Source organism: Panthera onca, chromosome E3 (genome assembly GCF_046562875.1).
Source record: "Panthera onca isolate mPanOnc1 chromosome E3, mPanOnc1 haplotype 2, whole genome shotgun sequence".
Classification (NCBI taxonomy): domain Eukaryota; kingdom Metazoa; phylum Chordata; class Mammalia; order Carnivora; family Felidae; genus Panthera; species Panthera onca.
Genome location: NC_138354.1, coordinates 25,875,059 through 25,889,109, shown reverse-complemented (window position 1 = coordinate 25,889,109; position 14,051 = coordinate 25,875,059). Strand labels below are relative to the sequence as shown.

The following is a 14,051-nucleotide window of genomic DNA, read 5'->3' as shown; positions in this document are numbered from 1 at the left end:
CTACTCCTAAAGCCAAGAATACACTGTATGTCAACTAAACTGAGAATAAAAAAAATAAATAACAAAAAATAAAAGACATAGGAATATTTTTAAAATTAATTAATTAATTAAAAAAAGAGAAAGTCTCAGTTTGCTACTTCTCTGTCCTCTACTCTATGGTGGTAGAGTAGATTTATTATTCAGCAAATATTCACTCTGTACTCACTCCCTACTCCCACACACCGTATTCAGGAAGGAAAATGGTTCTCTGCTTGATGAGGTTGAGCTTGGTCCTGTGGCTTGCTTTGGCCAATGGAACATTAACAGAAAGGACACAGAAGTTTTAAATGCGCTTACAGGGTTTGGCTTGATTTTGGGGTGCTTCTGCTGTCCACTATAAAAAGAGCCACTGGTCTGAGACTAGAGAGAAAGCAGTAAATGTGTGTTAAATAAATGTGTGCCACTGTTTATTATGTAATATTATCATAGCAATAAATGATCACACCTTAATTTCTCCCTTTTCTAACAAAAGAACAAGACTGGTCTCAAATATTTGGCAGGGAACTGTACTGGAAATGGGGCTTAATAACAGCAACAATTTTTGCTTTCATTGTATTCATTTTTAGTTTCCTGCCTGTGACAAGTAAAATAATTGCTTAATTATAGTAGTGGTACAGAGTTTTGTTTGGATTACTCTGGGCTTTTTCTTGTTCGTTTAATTTTTAAAGGGAATTGATGTAAAGAAAAATACTGAATAAATAAGAATAGAGGTAATAGTGCATGGCTATAGTAAACAAGAAGGAAGAAAGGAGGGAAGGAAGGAAAGAAACAAAGAAGTAAAGAAAGAGGGAAGAAAGGAAGGCAAGGTATGGCTAAGTCTGAGATACAGTAAGAATGGGGCAGGATTGCAGAGAAGAAGAAAAGGATGAGACCAAAGCGAAAACCTGAGAGAAAAGGCAAGTAGTGTCACCTACCTACAAAGAAGTAGCTAGCCAAGGATCGGTGGGGAAAAGAGCCCAAATTTTCTTTTTTTTTTTCTATTTAGAGAATATATATTTTTAAGTTTTTTAAATTTAAATTCCAGTTAGTTAACATACATTGTAATATTAGTTGCAGGTGTACAATTTAGTGATTCATTATTTAAATATAACATCAGGTTCTCCTCACAAGGGCCCTCCTTAATCCCCATTTATCTATTTCACCCTTCACCCCCTCTCACCAAGAAACGGACTTAACTATAGAGAACTAACTGATGGTTACCAGAAAGGAGCCAACCTTTAGAGTTGAAGGCACCAGCGTGAGTTGGTCCATTGCTGCAGCGGACAACTCATCGGGAACCGGTTGTACTCTAGTATCACTACACGAGTACAATAGAGATCCGCGGAGATGAGGCCTGTGGAGGCACCTGGCGGGGTTCAGGAAAACCACTAGGAGAGGTGCAGTGTGAGGGGCAGAGTGGGTGCCAAGAGAATAAATGCTGTCTCAGCAATCAGAGGCGCAGTCAGCTTGGGCGTGGCAAACCGGCTCTGAGAGTTCGGATCAGAAGTAACCTCTTATTTAGGTTTAGTTACCTTCAATTAAACCTGCAGGTGGCCAACAGAGCCAGTCAGCCACAGAAGGAGGGATAGAGGGGAAGGATTGAGCCTGAGCAGGAAGGGGGTGTTTGCTTAGAAAAGCAGGGGTTTAATTTACAGAAACTAAGATCCAGCTTTTTGATGCCCTCATGATTTTTGTTTTTTTCTTTTTCAGTCGTTCTTCTCTACACACGTGTGGGTAACATTCCATCCCTCGCATGCCTCCAGGGTCTGGTTACTCTGACCCTGGTTACTCTGGTTACTCTGGGGTAAGAGATACAGAGACCCCTTGGGCTGTGAGCTGGATGCGGAGCCTATCTCACAATTGGTTTGGGAGGTCCAGAAATCCCAGCAAACTGTACAGAGAGGTAAGAGAATGTGGTATCTAAAAGCTGTAATGCAGAATGGGCCCGACAGAGAATGAGGCTGATAGTGTCTCTTGACATATTTTGATGTTATTATCTCTACATGGGGTTTCTGGGACTACTGAGTCAGGAGAAGAGAATATAGAGAACTTCCTAGACCAGACGTGACTAGTGTCTGCCTAGTGTTCATTGTCCAAGACCTGGAATTCAATGGCCTTATTCTGACTGTGAGAGAGGCTTCAAAATGAAAAGAGAAGTGTGCATGGAATCTTTAGAGAATTCCCCTATCTGTACCATCGACCCATTGTTGCAGATTAGCAAACTAAGGCACATGGGGATAGGAAAGCTGGTTAGTGTCACAGAACTGGTAACTGGTAAAGCAGGACCAAAACCCAGGCTGCGGGGCTCCAGAGTTGGTCTTCTTGACCACAACACCAGTGTTACATTTCCATATAGGAGATCCACTGAGATCCAGAGTGTGTATTGTGGACTTTTCCTCCTGCCCCCACCATCTTCCCAAAAGTGACTGCATCTTCTGCTTGAATATCAAGGTCTCTTATGCTCTGATACTTTGTTTAATTTTTAATCTATGCCCAGTCGACTATCACTGCCTTCTCATCCACTCTTCTCTGTAGAAAAGCCTATCTTGAGCTGAGAATTCATCATGAGTGAATCAGCCAGGAGGAGGACAACTCACCTTTCAGAAACCAGGCTTGCCTGTCAGCCCTGGCAGGGATATTCTGCGTGTCTCCAGCAATCTTTGTGGTGACTTCAAGCAGAGGTATTTTTGTCCTTGGTTCATTGGAGGGTGGGAGGGTAAAAAAGGGTCTGGGAAAGTTGGGTCAAGGTTCTGGAGATCCCCATCCCCCCACAACACCCCAAAAACGTCTCTAGTAGAAAACTAACAGTGCAAGCCACTTCATGCAGCAATTTGGGCTTATTCAATGCAGCATCAATATCAATCCAGCATCTACATGCCTCAGCCAAGTGCTGTACAAACTTTACCAGGTGCAGTCCTTTCAAAGATCTCAAGGGACAAATCTGATTAACAACCCCACTCCTCTGTTTTTCAGATGAGAACGTCAAGGGTTAGAAGAAGCAAATGACTTGTCCATCAGCCATTTTGTAAGAGGTTGAGCCAGAATTTCAGCTCAGGCCTTGGGATTCTAAAGACCCTGCATTTTGCTAGTACACCAAAGTATTTCTCTCCAAATCCCAAATTAATAAAAACAGCCACCATTGATTATGCCAAGCACTGTGCTACATGCTCATCATAAATTATTCTCTAATCCTAACAAAGGCAACAAAGACAAGACAACCCTAAGAGACAGGTATCCTTATTATCATTCCCATTTTGCACATAAGGAAACAAGGGTAGATAAAGGAGGTCAGTGAAAGTCAAAGAGATGGTAGGTGGCAGACTGGAGACTTAAACTCAGACCTTTCTGCTTCCAGAGCACAGGCTTTGTGCCACTTGGCTGTCACTTAAATGTGAGCATTGGAGGTACAGGGTTGGGACAGAGAGCAGGTTAGCCACAGAGAGCTGGTGAGAGTTCTCCATTTGACTTTATTTATTTATTCACACCACAGGTCATCATCCCATAAGAACTGGGATGACTTCAAATACTTTCTTTACCCAACTGTTTATCTCCCATGGAGGACTGTGATTGTTTTCTGCCCTTTTCTATCTGAGCATCTCCTCCTATTTCTAAATCATCCAATTCTTGCCAAGTTCTCCGCCCCAGAGGTGGAAAGTTCTTTTGTGTGTACAGTGTTGGGGACTTTTCTGATCAGAGAGAACTGAATATGCCAAGTTCCCACTTCTATACTAGTCCAGGACCAAGCCCACCTCTTGCCTAGAGAGTACCAGGTAAGACAGATGAACGATAGCATCTTTGTGAGGTGTGTGTGTGTGTGTGTGTGTGTGTGTGTGTGTCTATGTACGTAGGGCAGGAAAGTATTTTCATAGTTTAAAATATGAAGACCAAACTTCAAGTTCTGACTGTGTCACTTATAGGTTGGCTGACTTTGGGCAAGGCTCTTAACTCTTTTCACATTTAATTTCCTTAATTGCAAAAGGAGAATGGGGGTATCGAGTGAGAAGGATAAAGGAGATTATACATGGGATAGGCCAAGTGCAGTGGCTGGCATAGAGTGTGATCTGTTTCATGTTAGGCAAATGTGAATGTGATGGGCTGTGAAGGAGGGTACATAGAGAAGTAAGAATGACCCAGAAAGTGAACAAGTGAAAGAAAACTCCACTATGCAGAAGTTAGTTCATATTATATAAAGTGAATGTCTTTCATTTAAAAAATATTTTTAATATCTAATGGGGAGTTGGATTCAGAATTTGCTGGGAATTAGCACTTCAATATTTATTTAGCCCTTATTGTATATTAGGCACAATGCTGGCAAGATAGTGTATACATATTATATCACTAATCCTTGCAGGAAGCCCCAAGGTAGATATTACTAGTGTGCCCTTAATTCCAGAGACATAAAAACAGTGGCCAAGTTTACTGAGCTGGTAGGCAGTGGAACTAAACGTGGCTCTGTAACTCCAGAGTTACAGGATCTCCTTTGCCATGCTAAGTGTGTTGCCTCATAAAATAAATAGCTTTTTCAGTCCAAAATCTTGTGAAATCAAAGCTCAGTTCCAGGAACTCTTCAAGCACTGTGTACCTAGGCAAATAATGGTGGGCTTAGCCACCTTTCAAAGCCACAATTCCATAGTGACTTCAAAATATACTTTTAAAGCACTTCTTTTTTTTATGGATAGATTTGACCTTTATTCAATTTTCATTTTTTTTAATACGAAATTTATTGTCAATTGGTTTCCATACAACATCCAGTGCTCATCCTAACAGGTGCCCTCCTCAATGCCCATCACCACCCTCTTCCCCCTCCCACCCCCATCAACCCTCAGTTTATTCTCAGCTTTTAAGAGTCTCTTATGGTTTGGCTCCCCCCCTCTCTAACTTTTTTTTCCTTCCCCTCCCCCATGGTCTTCTGTTAAGTTTCTCAGGATCCACATAAGAGTAAAAACATACGGTATCTGTCTTTCTCTGTATGACTTATTCCACTTAGCATAACACTCTCCAGTTCCATCCACGTTGCTACAAAAGGCCATATTTCATTCTTTCTCATTGCCACGTAGTATTCCATTGTGTATATAAACCACAATTTCTTTATCCATTCATCAGTTGATGGACATTTAGGCTCTTTCCATAATTTGGCTATTGTTGAAAGTGCTGCTATAAACATTGGGGTACAAGTGCCCCTATGCGTCAGCACTCCTGTATCCCTTGGGTAAATTCCTAGCAGTGCTATTGCTGGGTCATAGGGTAGATCTATTTTAATTTTTGGAGGAACCTCCACACTGTTTTCCAGAGTGGCGGCACCAGTTTGCATTCCCACCAACAGTGCAAGAGGGTTCCCATTTCTCCCCATCCTCTCCAGCATCTATAGTCTCCTGATTTGTTCATTTACTTTAAAGCACTTCAAAAGACTGTTCATTAATTTATTCCTGTTCCTTCTCTTTAGACTCTAATTCCAAAGATTAAGCATGTGAGAGTTTCCCCAGAGAGAGTGACAACTAATAATAGCTCCTGATTCCGGAGCACTCATCTGCACTGAGTCCGTGCCTAAATGCTTTAGGTGGGATGTCAGCCATTCATCACCACAAGTGTAGGAAACAGGTGCTGCCAGTATTTCCATATTTTAGACAGAGGTTAAGAAAATTGCCCATTTACCTAGGTGGTGAGTGAAGTGGCTGGAATTTGAAGCTATTTGACTCCTAAGAGCACACTCTCAGCTACCACAGTCCTCACTGGGCACTGTGTTTGGTCTTCTTGTGGAGATTAAATTAGAGTTGCAAACACATTTATAAGATGATGCCAAAGTAATTTCTTTTTATTTGATTAAGAGAGGTGTGTTCATTTGCTGGGACTGCCATAACAAAGTACCATAGACTGTGGGGGCTCCAAACACAAATGTCTTTTCTCATAGTTCTGGAGGTGAGAAGCCTGAGATCAAGCTGTCTGCAGGGTTGGTTTTTCTGAGGCCTCGTTCCTTGGGTTTTGGATACCTATTTTCATGTTTGCATGTCATTTTCCTTGCTATGTGTGTCTGTGTCCTAATCTCCTCTTCTTTTAATGCCACCAGTCATACTGGATTTGAGTCCATCTACTGGCCTCATTTTAGCTTAATCAGCTCTGAAAAGATTCTCTCTCCAAATATAGTCACATTCTGAGGTACTGGGAGCTTGGGACTTCAACATATGAATTTTAAGGAGATGCAATTAGCCCCTAATAAGGGATGAATTAATTTCCTCCTTATTTCTCTTGCTCTTGTTGTTGTCTTTAGCCACTTACTCAGGGGTCATTTGCACTGACCCTGAGCATTTTAAGGAAGATTCCTGAGGCCATTTATATAACCATGCATAAAAATCGCAGATGAATCTGGTATTCCTGCTCTGAATCAGTTCACATTTGTGGAGGCAGGTATGTGTTGGACAAAAGAACATGAAAGGCATGTTTCTAGAACCAGCTCTGCTACTACACTTGCCTTGCAACCTTGGGGAAATCCCTGTCCCTTTGGAGATGTTGGCCCAAATGAACGATTTTAAGCTCAAATATGCACAGAGGCTTGACAGGTACAGTAAGTGGAGAAGCAAGCTGGTGTGGGAAAAAAAGCATGGTGAAAACCATGTCAAATTGGAGAACATTCCATGTAAATGAAGCATACAATTCTCAGCTTCAGTCAGTTAGTGCCAGTTTGAAATAAAGGCCCAGTATCGCCAGACCTCCTACATTTTCAAGAGAAACCTTCCGGGCTTTTAAATGAAACCTCCCAAGGTTTAAATGTTGACCATTTAAAATTTCCCTCCAGGACGCTTAGTCAGTTAAGCATCTAGCTCTTGGTTTCAGCTCAGGTCATGCTCTCACAGCTCATGAGTCCAAGCCCCATGTTGGATTCTGTTCTGACAGTGTAGAGCCTGCTTGGAATTCTCTCTCTCTCTCCCTCTCTCTCTGCCCCTTCGCCACTCAAACTCATTCATTCTCTCCTCTTTCTCTCTTCCCCCCCCCCCCCTCAAATTAATAAATAATTAAACTTTAAAAAAACTTTTAAATTTCCCTACAAAGACCAAGAGCCAACAGGAGTATGTCTAAGGGCCAGGTCTGGCTCAGCTGATATCTTAGGGTCTTTCTAGCCCAAAAGTGCTCTGATAAAACAAAAGATGGTACTGTTGATTGACAGGAGGTAAAAAGAAAGGGGCATACTTTATTTAGTTCATGTGGCCCAAGGATCCATGCTGACAAGCAAACTCTAAGGGATGAACTTTTCAAGTATCCTATTTTATGCAGACGTTCACTCTATTGCATATATAGCAGTGCCTTCCCAACTAGGAATGCAAAGTGGGGCTCTGGGGGCAGCCTCAAAATTGGGGTTAGATTATTATTGGTCTAAAGCACCTTAAAGTAAATTGAGCCAGGTTTTATCCATCTATTCTGTGGTCTGTCACCATGATTGCTGAATCCAAGGGGGAGGAGACTTTATTGTTTGCAGACATAAAGTGCTTGGATCGCAAAACTGCTTGTGAAATGGTTTCCTTCAGCCAGCATTCTCATGGAAAGATAGTTCTAGCTTAAGGCAGTTTTTCACAGTCATCAATAATAATAAATGAAGTTTCTGCTTCCACGTGAAGGGTCTTTGTTGGGATCTGGAGTGGCAAAAAGTTTCATTTCATGGGTCAACTCTGATGGGTTGGTGATAGCTGCCTGGAATGATGTCCTGGGAAAGTTCCCTGCCCCCCATCTGGCCAGATGTCAGTCCACTAGCACAGGTGTTGTGATATTAGCCTCATCATTCCTGAGTATGGTGCTGTATATTTGTCAATATTCTTATAGTCTCAAGTGACAGAAATGCAATCTCAGGCAGGAAAAATTGTTGGCTCACAGAATCCAGGAGAAAATATTAACAAGAGAGGGGTAGCGATGCAGATGGGTCTTGTGTCGTCCACATTCTGGTGATCTGAAACAAAGCTATTTCTCTCACAAAGCTATTGCCTTCATTTTGTGGAGGAAATTACTATTCCATGGCCAATCTAGTACCATCTCTTCCCAAGGCAGGTGTTGACCTGAGAATTCTGTGTCGGCTTCCTGAGGCCTCTTCCACCATGCAGAGGCTGATGAGTCTCCAAGTCCTCTGGGGCATTCGCAAATCCTACCATGGCTTTCACCCTGCCCCTTGGTACCTTTGCTGCCGGTCTTTATCAGGAGCTGGAACCCTGAGATGGAATGACTATGATAGACCTAAGGAATTTAACTTTGCAAGTGATGTCCTGGACTATTGGACTCAAATGGAGCAGGTAAGGAGGCACTCATGATGGGAGGTGAGAACAAGAATGGCCTCATTGACCTTATCATGATCCTAGTAGACTGAGGGGCACAGAACCAGAAATGGCTTCTGCCTCAGCTTAGAAGTGTTGTGGGAAAAGCTTACATTTGGGGGTTCAATTCTCAGCCTAGTCTTGTTCTCAATCCTCTGAGCCTCAGTGGTTTTATCTATGAAATGGTGATGATCTCATTTTGGAAACAAGATAGCAGGTGAAAATATCTGGTACACAGTCACATAATTGTGACCAAAGTTTCTAAGGTCGGTAAATTGACCTTAGTCTGAATTCTTACCTTCAACTAATGAGACTATGAGCCTAATAGGAATTTGTCTCATTACACTTGGTCTTCACTTCAGGCTACACTCAGAGGGAAGGGAGAGATCACCTGACTGTACACATGAGCATCTGACACATGTAGCTAGGTCATGTCATCTGTCATTCTTTGAGGATGGCGTGTGTAACTGGATTCCTCCCTATCAACTACCTACTTGAGTGTGTCTTTAGGGTATGTACAGGGAAAATAGTCCATATGGCCCCTAGAGATTACACATGTCTGCAGAAAAACCCAAGTGTTCAGTTTATCTCTCTCCAAGAGACAGACCAAGAGAGGTGAAGTAGGGACATTAGGAGTTGAGATAGACAGTTCATGGTGCTCCAGCTACTAAGTCCTAGCTGGTGATGTCCACAGTGAGAAAACTCACCCAACACTGTCTTTGGACAGAATTTACCTGAGATGGAGTCAGAGAGTTAATAGAATTTTTAAATTTCCCATGCACCTGCATTATATGTTAGTATTCAACTAACATGTGGGCCTCTTCCCCACCTCCTTCTTTTTCCTTTTCCTGAATTTCCATAATAATGCCAAGGGAGGGCATAGGCACTTTTTAAAGTGCACTTGGCATTTAATACTATGAGTAGGTGAGCATTTTCATCACCCCCATTTTCTAGATGAGGGAACTGAGGTGTCAAGGGTTTAAATAACACACAGAAACCAGCACATGCCTAATAAGGGAAAGAACAGGATTTGGGTCCAGGCTATCTAATTCTGCAATACATTATTTAACCTGCTCTCACAATTTGATGATGCCAAACATCTCTTCCCTCAGATTCTAAACTGACTTTCATCACTGCCCTGACCAGTAATCTAGTTAAGAACTTTTGAACCATGAGATGGGCTGGAGAGGGAGGAGGTGGAGAGAGCAAGAAGTGATGCCTTCACTTTCCCCTTGATTTATATTCCTTATAGGTAGTTAACACATCAACCCATGGAGGGAACCACCAAGTAAATATGACCTCAGGATGCCTCATCTTTGTTGCGTTTTATATCATCCTTGTTGAACATTGCCCATTTATCCATGTCTCCCAAGTTCTCCCCACCCCCAGCGTCCTCATCCCAATAATATTTATTCTGCCAACACTTCTCATCTGTCTGTTGCCACTTTGCTAATTGCCTTGATCATGGTCATTGTGTCTCTAGTGATGCATGGGGCCTCTCCCCTAGCGTTCCCTCAACTGAGCCACCCAGTGCCCCGGCAAAGAATTGGTTATAAAACAAAAGAAAGTACCTGGTAAGCCAGACAACCTATGTCCAGAGGTGGAATACAGGCCACCAACTTATAACCCCTGACTCATCTTAGAAATTAAACCCTTTGTTACTCTAGACTCCTAACATAGTACACACAACTTGATTTGATTCCTAGAGAAGCCTCCCAAATCTGTTCATGAGAGGTTGCATTCTGTCCAAATTCATTCATTCTCTCCCTTTGATACTACATCCATCCATCCATCCATTCATCCATTCCGCTAAAACTTAGTGAGCCCCTAACATGTGCCAATTACTATTCTAGGTAATGGAGATAGGAAAGTAGACAAAATGTGCAGCTCTTTATTTTTCCTCTATAGACAGTGTGATTCCCCACTTCATGTCCTAGGAGAGGTGAATACAGCGTCAGCAACCTTACGTTTTGTTTGTTTTGGTGAAACTCATGACAAACAATTTCTTCCTACCAACCCCTGATGCAATTTTATATTAAACATTGCTTAATACATATAGTCAAATAGATATTAATTCTAAACTCTGGATCTGGTGTTCTTTCTTATCCATCAAGAAAGCGGGACGCAGGATTAAAAATGCAAGAGTGGCTAATGTCCAGGGGAAGACAAGAATCCCGAGTAAGGGTCCTCGTTCTGTTTTTATTAGGATCAGAAGGCTTACAAACATGGTGATGGGTGTGCACAAAAAGACAATGAAATCATGAACATTAATTCATTGATGTGAGGGAAATGGGATTTTGAAGATACTCGGTGTTAGGGGTTTGGGTTAATACAAAACAGAATCCTGGTGCTGGGCTGAAGGTTGTTTATAGTAGACATGAGGCACCACCTCTGTTTACCTAAACTGGTCTATGGGACAAGAAAGACAGAGCATTCTACCTCAGGGTCAACAAGGCACCTTTCTTTTGCTAATTAGCTCCACTTTGGGCAACTTCGCCCTGCAGTGGTCTATAACCCTATTTACCTATTTATCTAATTTGGTCCTTGCTTTCTGCTATAGTACTAAGTTGGGGGGCATTTCCACCCTGAATACCTAATCTTGTTTACCTCATCTGGGATGTTTTCATCCTGAGATTCCCTATTCCTATACCTTTGTTCTATACTGGGACTTTTGCCCCACTTTACCTAATCTTATTTATCTACTCAAGTTTACCTAAACTTGGGTGTGTACATGCTATAGCTTTCTAATTCTTCATGCCATCAGTGCAGACTCAGAGAATTCCTAAGCTGATTTGTCACAGTTAATCACAAAGCATAAAAAACAACAACAGCTGAATGCCCTTGCCCCACATTTGCCTGGCTCTTTGTCCCATAATATTTGTCCAAATAAATTATGTGCTGCCAAACATTCCAAGTTCCTTAACATTTAACAGTCAGATCTGCTGAGATTTCTCTGAGTCAGTGAGTCTGTGTTTAGTGGCCCCTGAATTTAATTCTGTAGTTTTATGTAAGAAATTAATAACAATCCAAGGACTGGTACAGTTTAAAAGGGTCTTTGTGTTCTTTTGAAACTATTAGACTTTTGTCCCAGTATCCCATAAAGGAATCCTTCATGATATTCACAAAAAGTGTTTATCTTTTGTAATTCTAATACACATATAGTGTCTTTGGCACTGGAATGTCAGTTCCATGAGCTAGGGGAATTTTTACTGTTATGTTAACTGTTGTATCCCCAGCATGTAGAACATGCTGGTACATTAAACTAGTTGTTGATTGAATTTGAATGCATGCACCCTGAGCAGCAGCACAACCAGCACAAGGTCAGCAATGTTGGTGGCCATAACTTGGTTGTATTTTAGCAATGAACCATTAACTTTCTCGTGGATGTGTTGTAAATATGTACAAGGGAAGAAGGGAAGCTTTGGCATAGGGTGGCTTCATGTGGAGAAATCCAGAGTACAGAAACCAGAATCAGTCTGTGGTGCTTCTTTTGTAAAGTCATGTCTCATAATACTAAACAAGCATTCCTCTACCGAAGCAGTCGGTAGAGTTGAATGGTAGCTCTCTGTTGAGAGACTCATGGCTCTCCAGTTTACCCCAGAAGAACATGGCAGGCTTCTCTCATTTATTTTACTTGCCTGTCCCCTGTAACCTCTGAATTTACAACCAACTGGTATAAAAACAAGATTATCCCAACTTATCTAAAAGCATCCGTTTTTCAAGTCAAATTCTTAACACACTAGAATGCATACCAAAACTTTTAGGCATAAAATATGGGGTTTTCATTGTAGGGAAGCTCTTAGTAATGGATTTAATTTCTTTAATAGATACAAGGTTATTAAGATTTTGATTCTAGGGGCACGTGGGTGACTCAGTCGCTTAAGTGTCCGACTTAAGCTCAGGTCATGGTTTTGCAGTTCATGAGTTTGGACCCCACATCATGCTCTCTGCTGTCAGCACAGAACCTGCTTTAGATCCTCTGTCCTTCTCTCTCTCTCTCTTTGCCCCTCTCCCACTTGCACACTCTCTCTCAGAAAATAAACTTTAAAAAAAAGATTTTGATCAAAGAGGTTTTTGCCTGCTTTCTGCTCAAGGATTTTGATGGCTTCCTGTCTTACATTTAGGTCTTTCATTCATTTTGAGTTTATTTTTTGTGTATGGTGTAAGAAAGTGGTCCAGGTTCATTCTTCTGTATGTCTCTGTCCAGTTTTCCCAGCACCACTTGCTGAAGAGACTGTCTTTATTCCACTGGATACTCTTTCCTGCTTTGTCAAAGATTAGTTGGCCATACGTTTGTGGGTCCTTTTCTGGGTTCTCTATTCTGTTCCATTGATCTGAGTGTCTGTTTTTGTGCCAGTACCATACTGTCTTGATGGTTACAGCTTTTAGTATAGCTTGAACTCTGGGATTGTGATGCCTCTTGCTTTGGTTTTCTTTTTCAAGATTACTTTGGCTATTCGGGGTCTTTTCTGGTTTCATACCAATTTGAGGATTATTTGTTCTAGCTCTGTGAAGAATACTGGTGTTATTTTGATAGGGATTGCCTTGAATATGTAGATTGCTTTGGGTAGTAATTGACATCTTAACAATATTTGTTCTTCCTATCCAGGAGCATGGAATCTTTTTCCATTTTTTTTGTGTCTTCTTCACTTTCTTTCATAAGCTTTCTATAGTTTTCAGCATATAGACTTTTTACCTCTTTGGTTAGATTTATTCTGGGGTACCTGGGTGGCTCTGTCCGTTAAGCTCCAACTTCGGCTCAGGTCATGATCTCATAGTTTGTGAGTTCGAGCCCCACATCGGGCTCTGTGCTGACAGCTCGGAGCCTGGAGCCTGCTTTGGATTCTGTGTCTCCTTCTCTCTCTGCCCCTCCCCAACTTGTGCTCTCTCTATGTCTCTCAAAAATTAAATAAGTTTTTTTAAAGATTTATTCCTTGGTATTATATGGTTTTTTTATCTTGGCCACAGCAACTTCTTACTCAGCACATCACCAGAGGCAAGGGAGACAAAAGCAAAAATGAACTACTAGGACTTCATCAAAATAAAACGCTTCTGGGGTGCCTGGGTGGCTCAGTTGGTTAAGCGTCCAACTTCAGCTCAGGTCATGATCTCACAGTCCATGAGTTTGAGCCCCACGTCGGGCTGTGTGCTGGCAGCTCAGAGCCTGGAGCCTGCTTCAGATTCTGTCTCTCCCTCTCTCTCTGCCCCTCCCCTGATCATGCTCTGTCTCTCTCTGTCTCAAAAATAAATAAAAACATTAAAAATAAATAAATAAATAAATAAAAATAAAAACCTTCTGCACAGCGAAGGAAACAATCAGCAATACTCAAAGGCAACTGACAGAATGGGAAAAGGTATTTGCAAATGACATATCAGATAAAGGGTTAGTATCCAAAATCTATAAAGAACTTCTCAAACTCAACACCCAAAAAACAAATAATCCGGTGAAGAAATGGGCAAAAGACATGAATAGACATTTTTCCAAAGAAGACATCCAGAAGACCAGCAGACACATGAAAAAATGCTCAACATCACTCATCATCAGGGAAATACAAATCAAAACCACAATGAAATACCATCTTACACCTGTTAGAATGGCTAACATTAACAGCTCAGGCAACAACAGATGTTGGCGAGGGTGTGGAGAAAGAGGATCTCTTTTGCATTGTTGGTGGGAATGCAAACTGGTGCAGCCACTCTGGAGAACAGTATGAAGGTTCCTCAAAAAACTGAAAACAGAAC

General features: G+C 41.6%; 1 protein-coding gene across 2 annotated transcripts in view; it reads left to right on the top strand.

The window, feature by feature from the left end:
• Nucleotides 1-3,655: 3,655 nt before the first annotated feature.
• LOC132689163 (acyl-coenzyme A synthetase ACSM1, mitochondrial-like) overlaps nucleotides 3,656-14,051 on the top strand; it is a 44,593-nt gene continuing 34,197 nt past the window's right edge. Inside the window, exons 1-2 of one of the 2 annotated variants that reach the window (XM_060648671.3) lie at nucleotides 3,656-3,788; nucleotides 8,046-8,288. In XM_060648671.3, the coding sequence (XP_060504654.3) occupies nucleotides 8,097-8,288 (192 nt within the window). In that variant the 5' untranslated portion in view covers nucleotides 3,656-3,788; nucleotides 8,046-8,096. The remainder of the gene's footprint in view (nucleotides 3,789-8,045; nucleotides 8,289-14,051) is intronic. The other variant, XM_060648673.3, reaches the window with a different exon arrangement.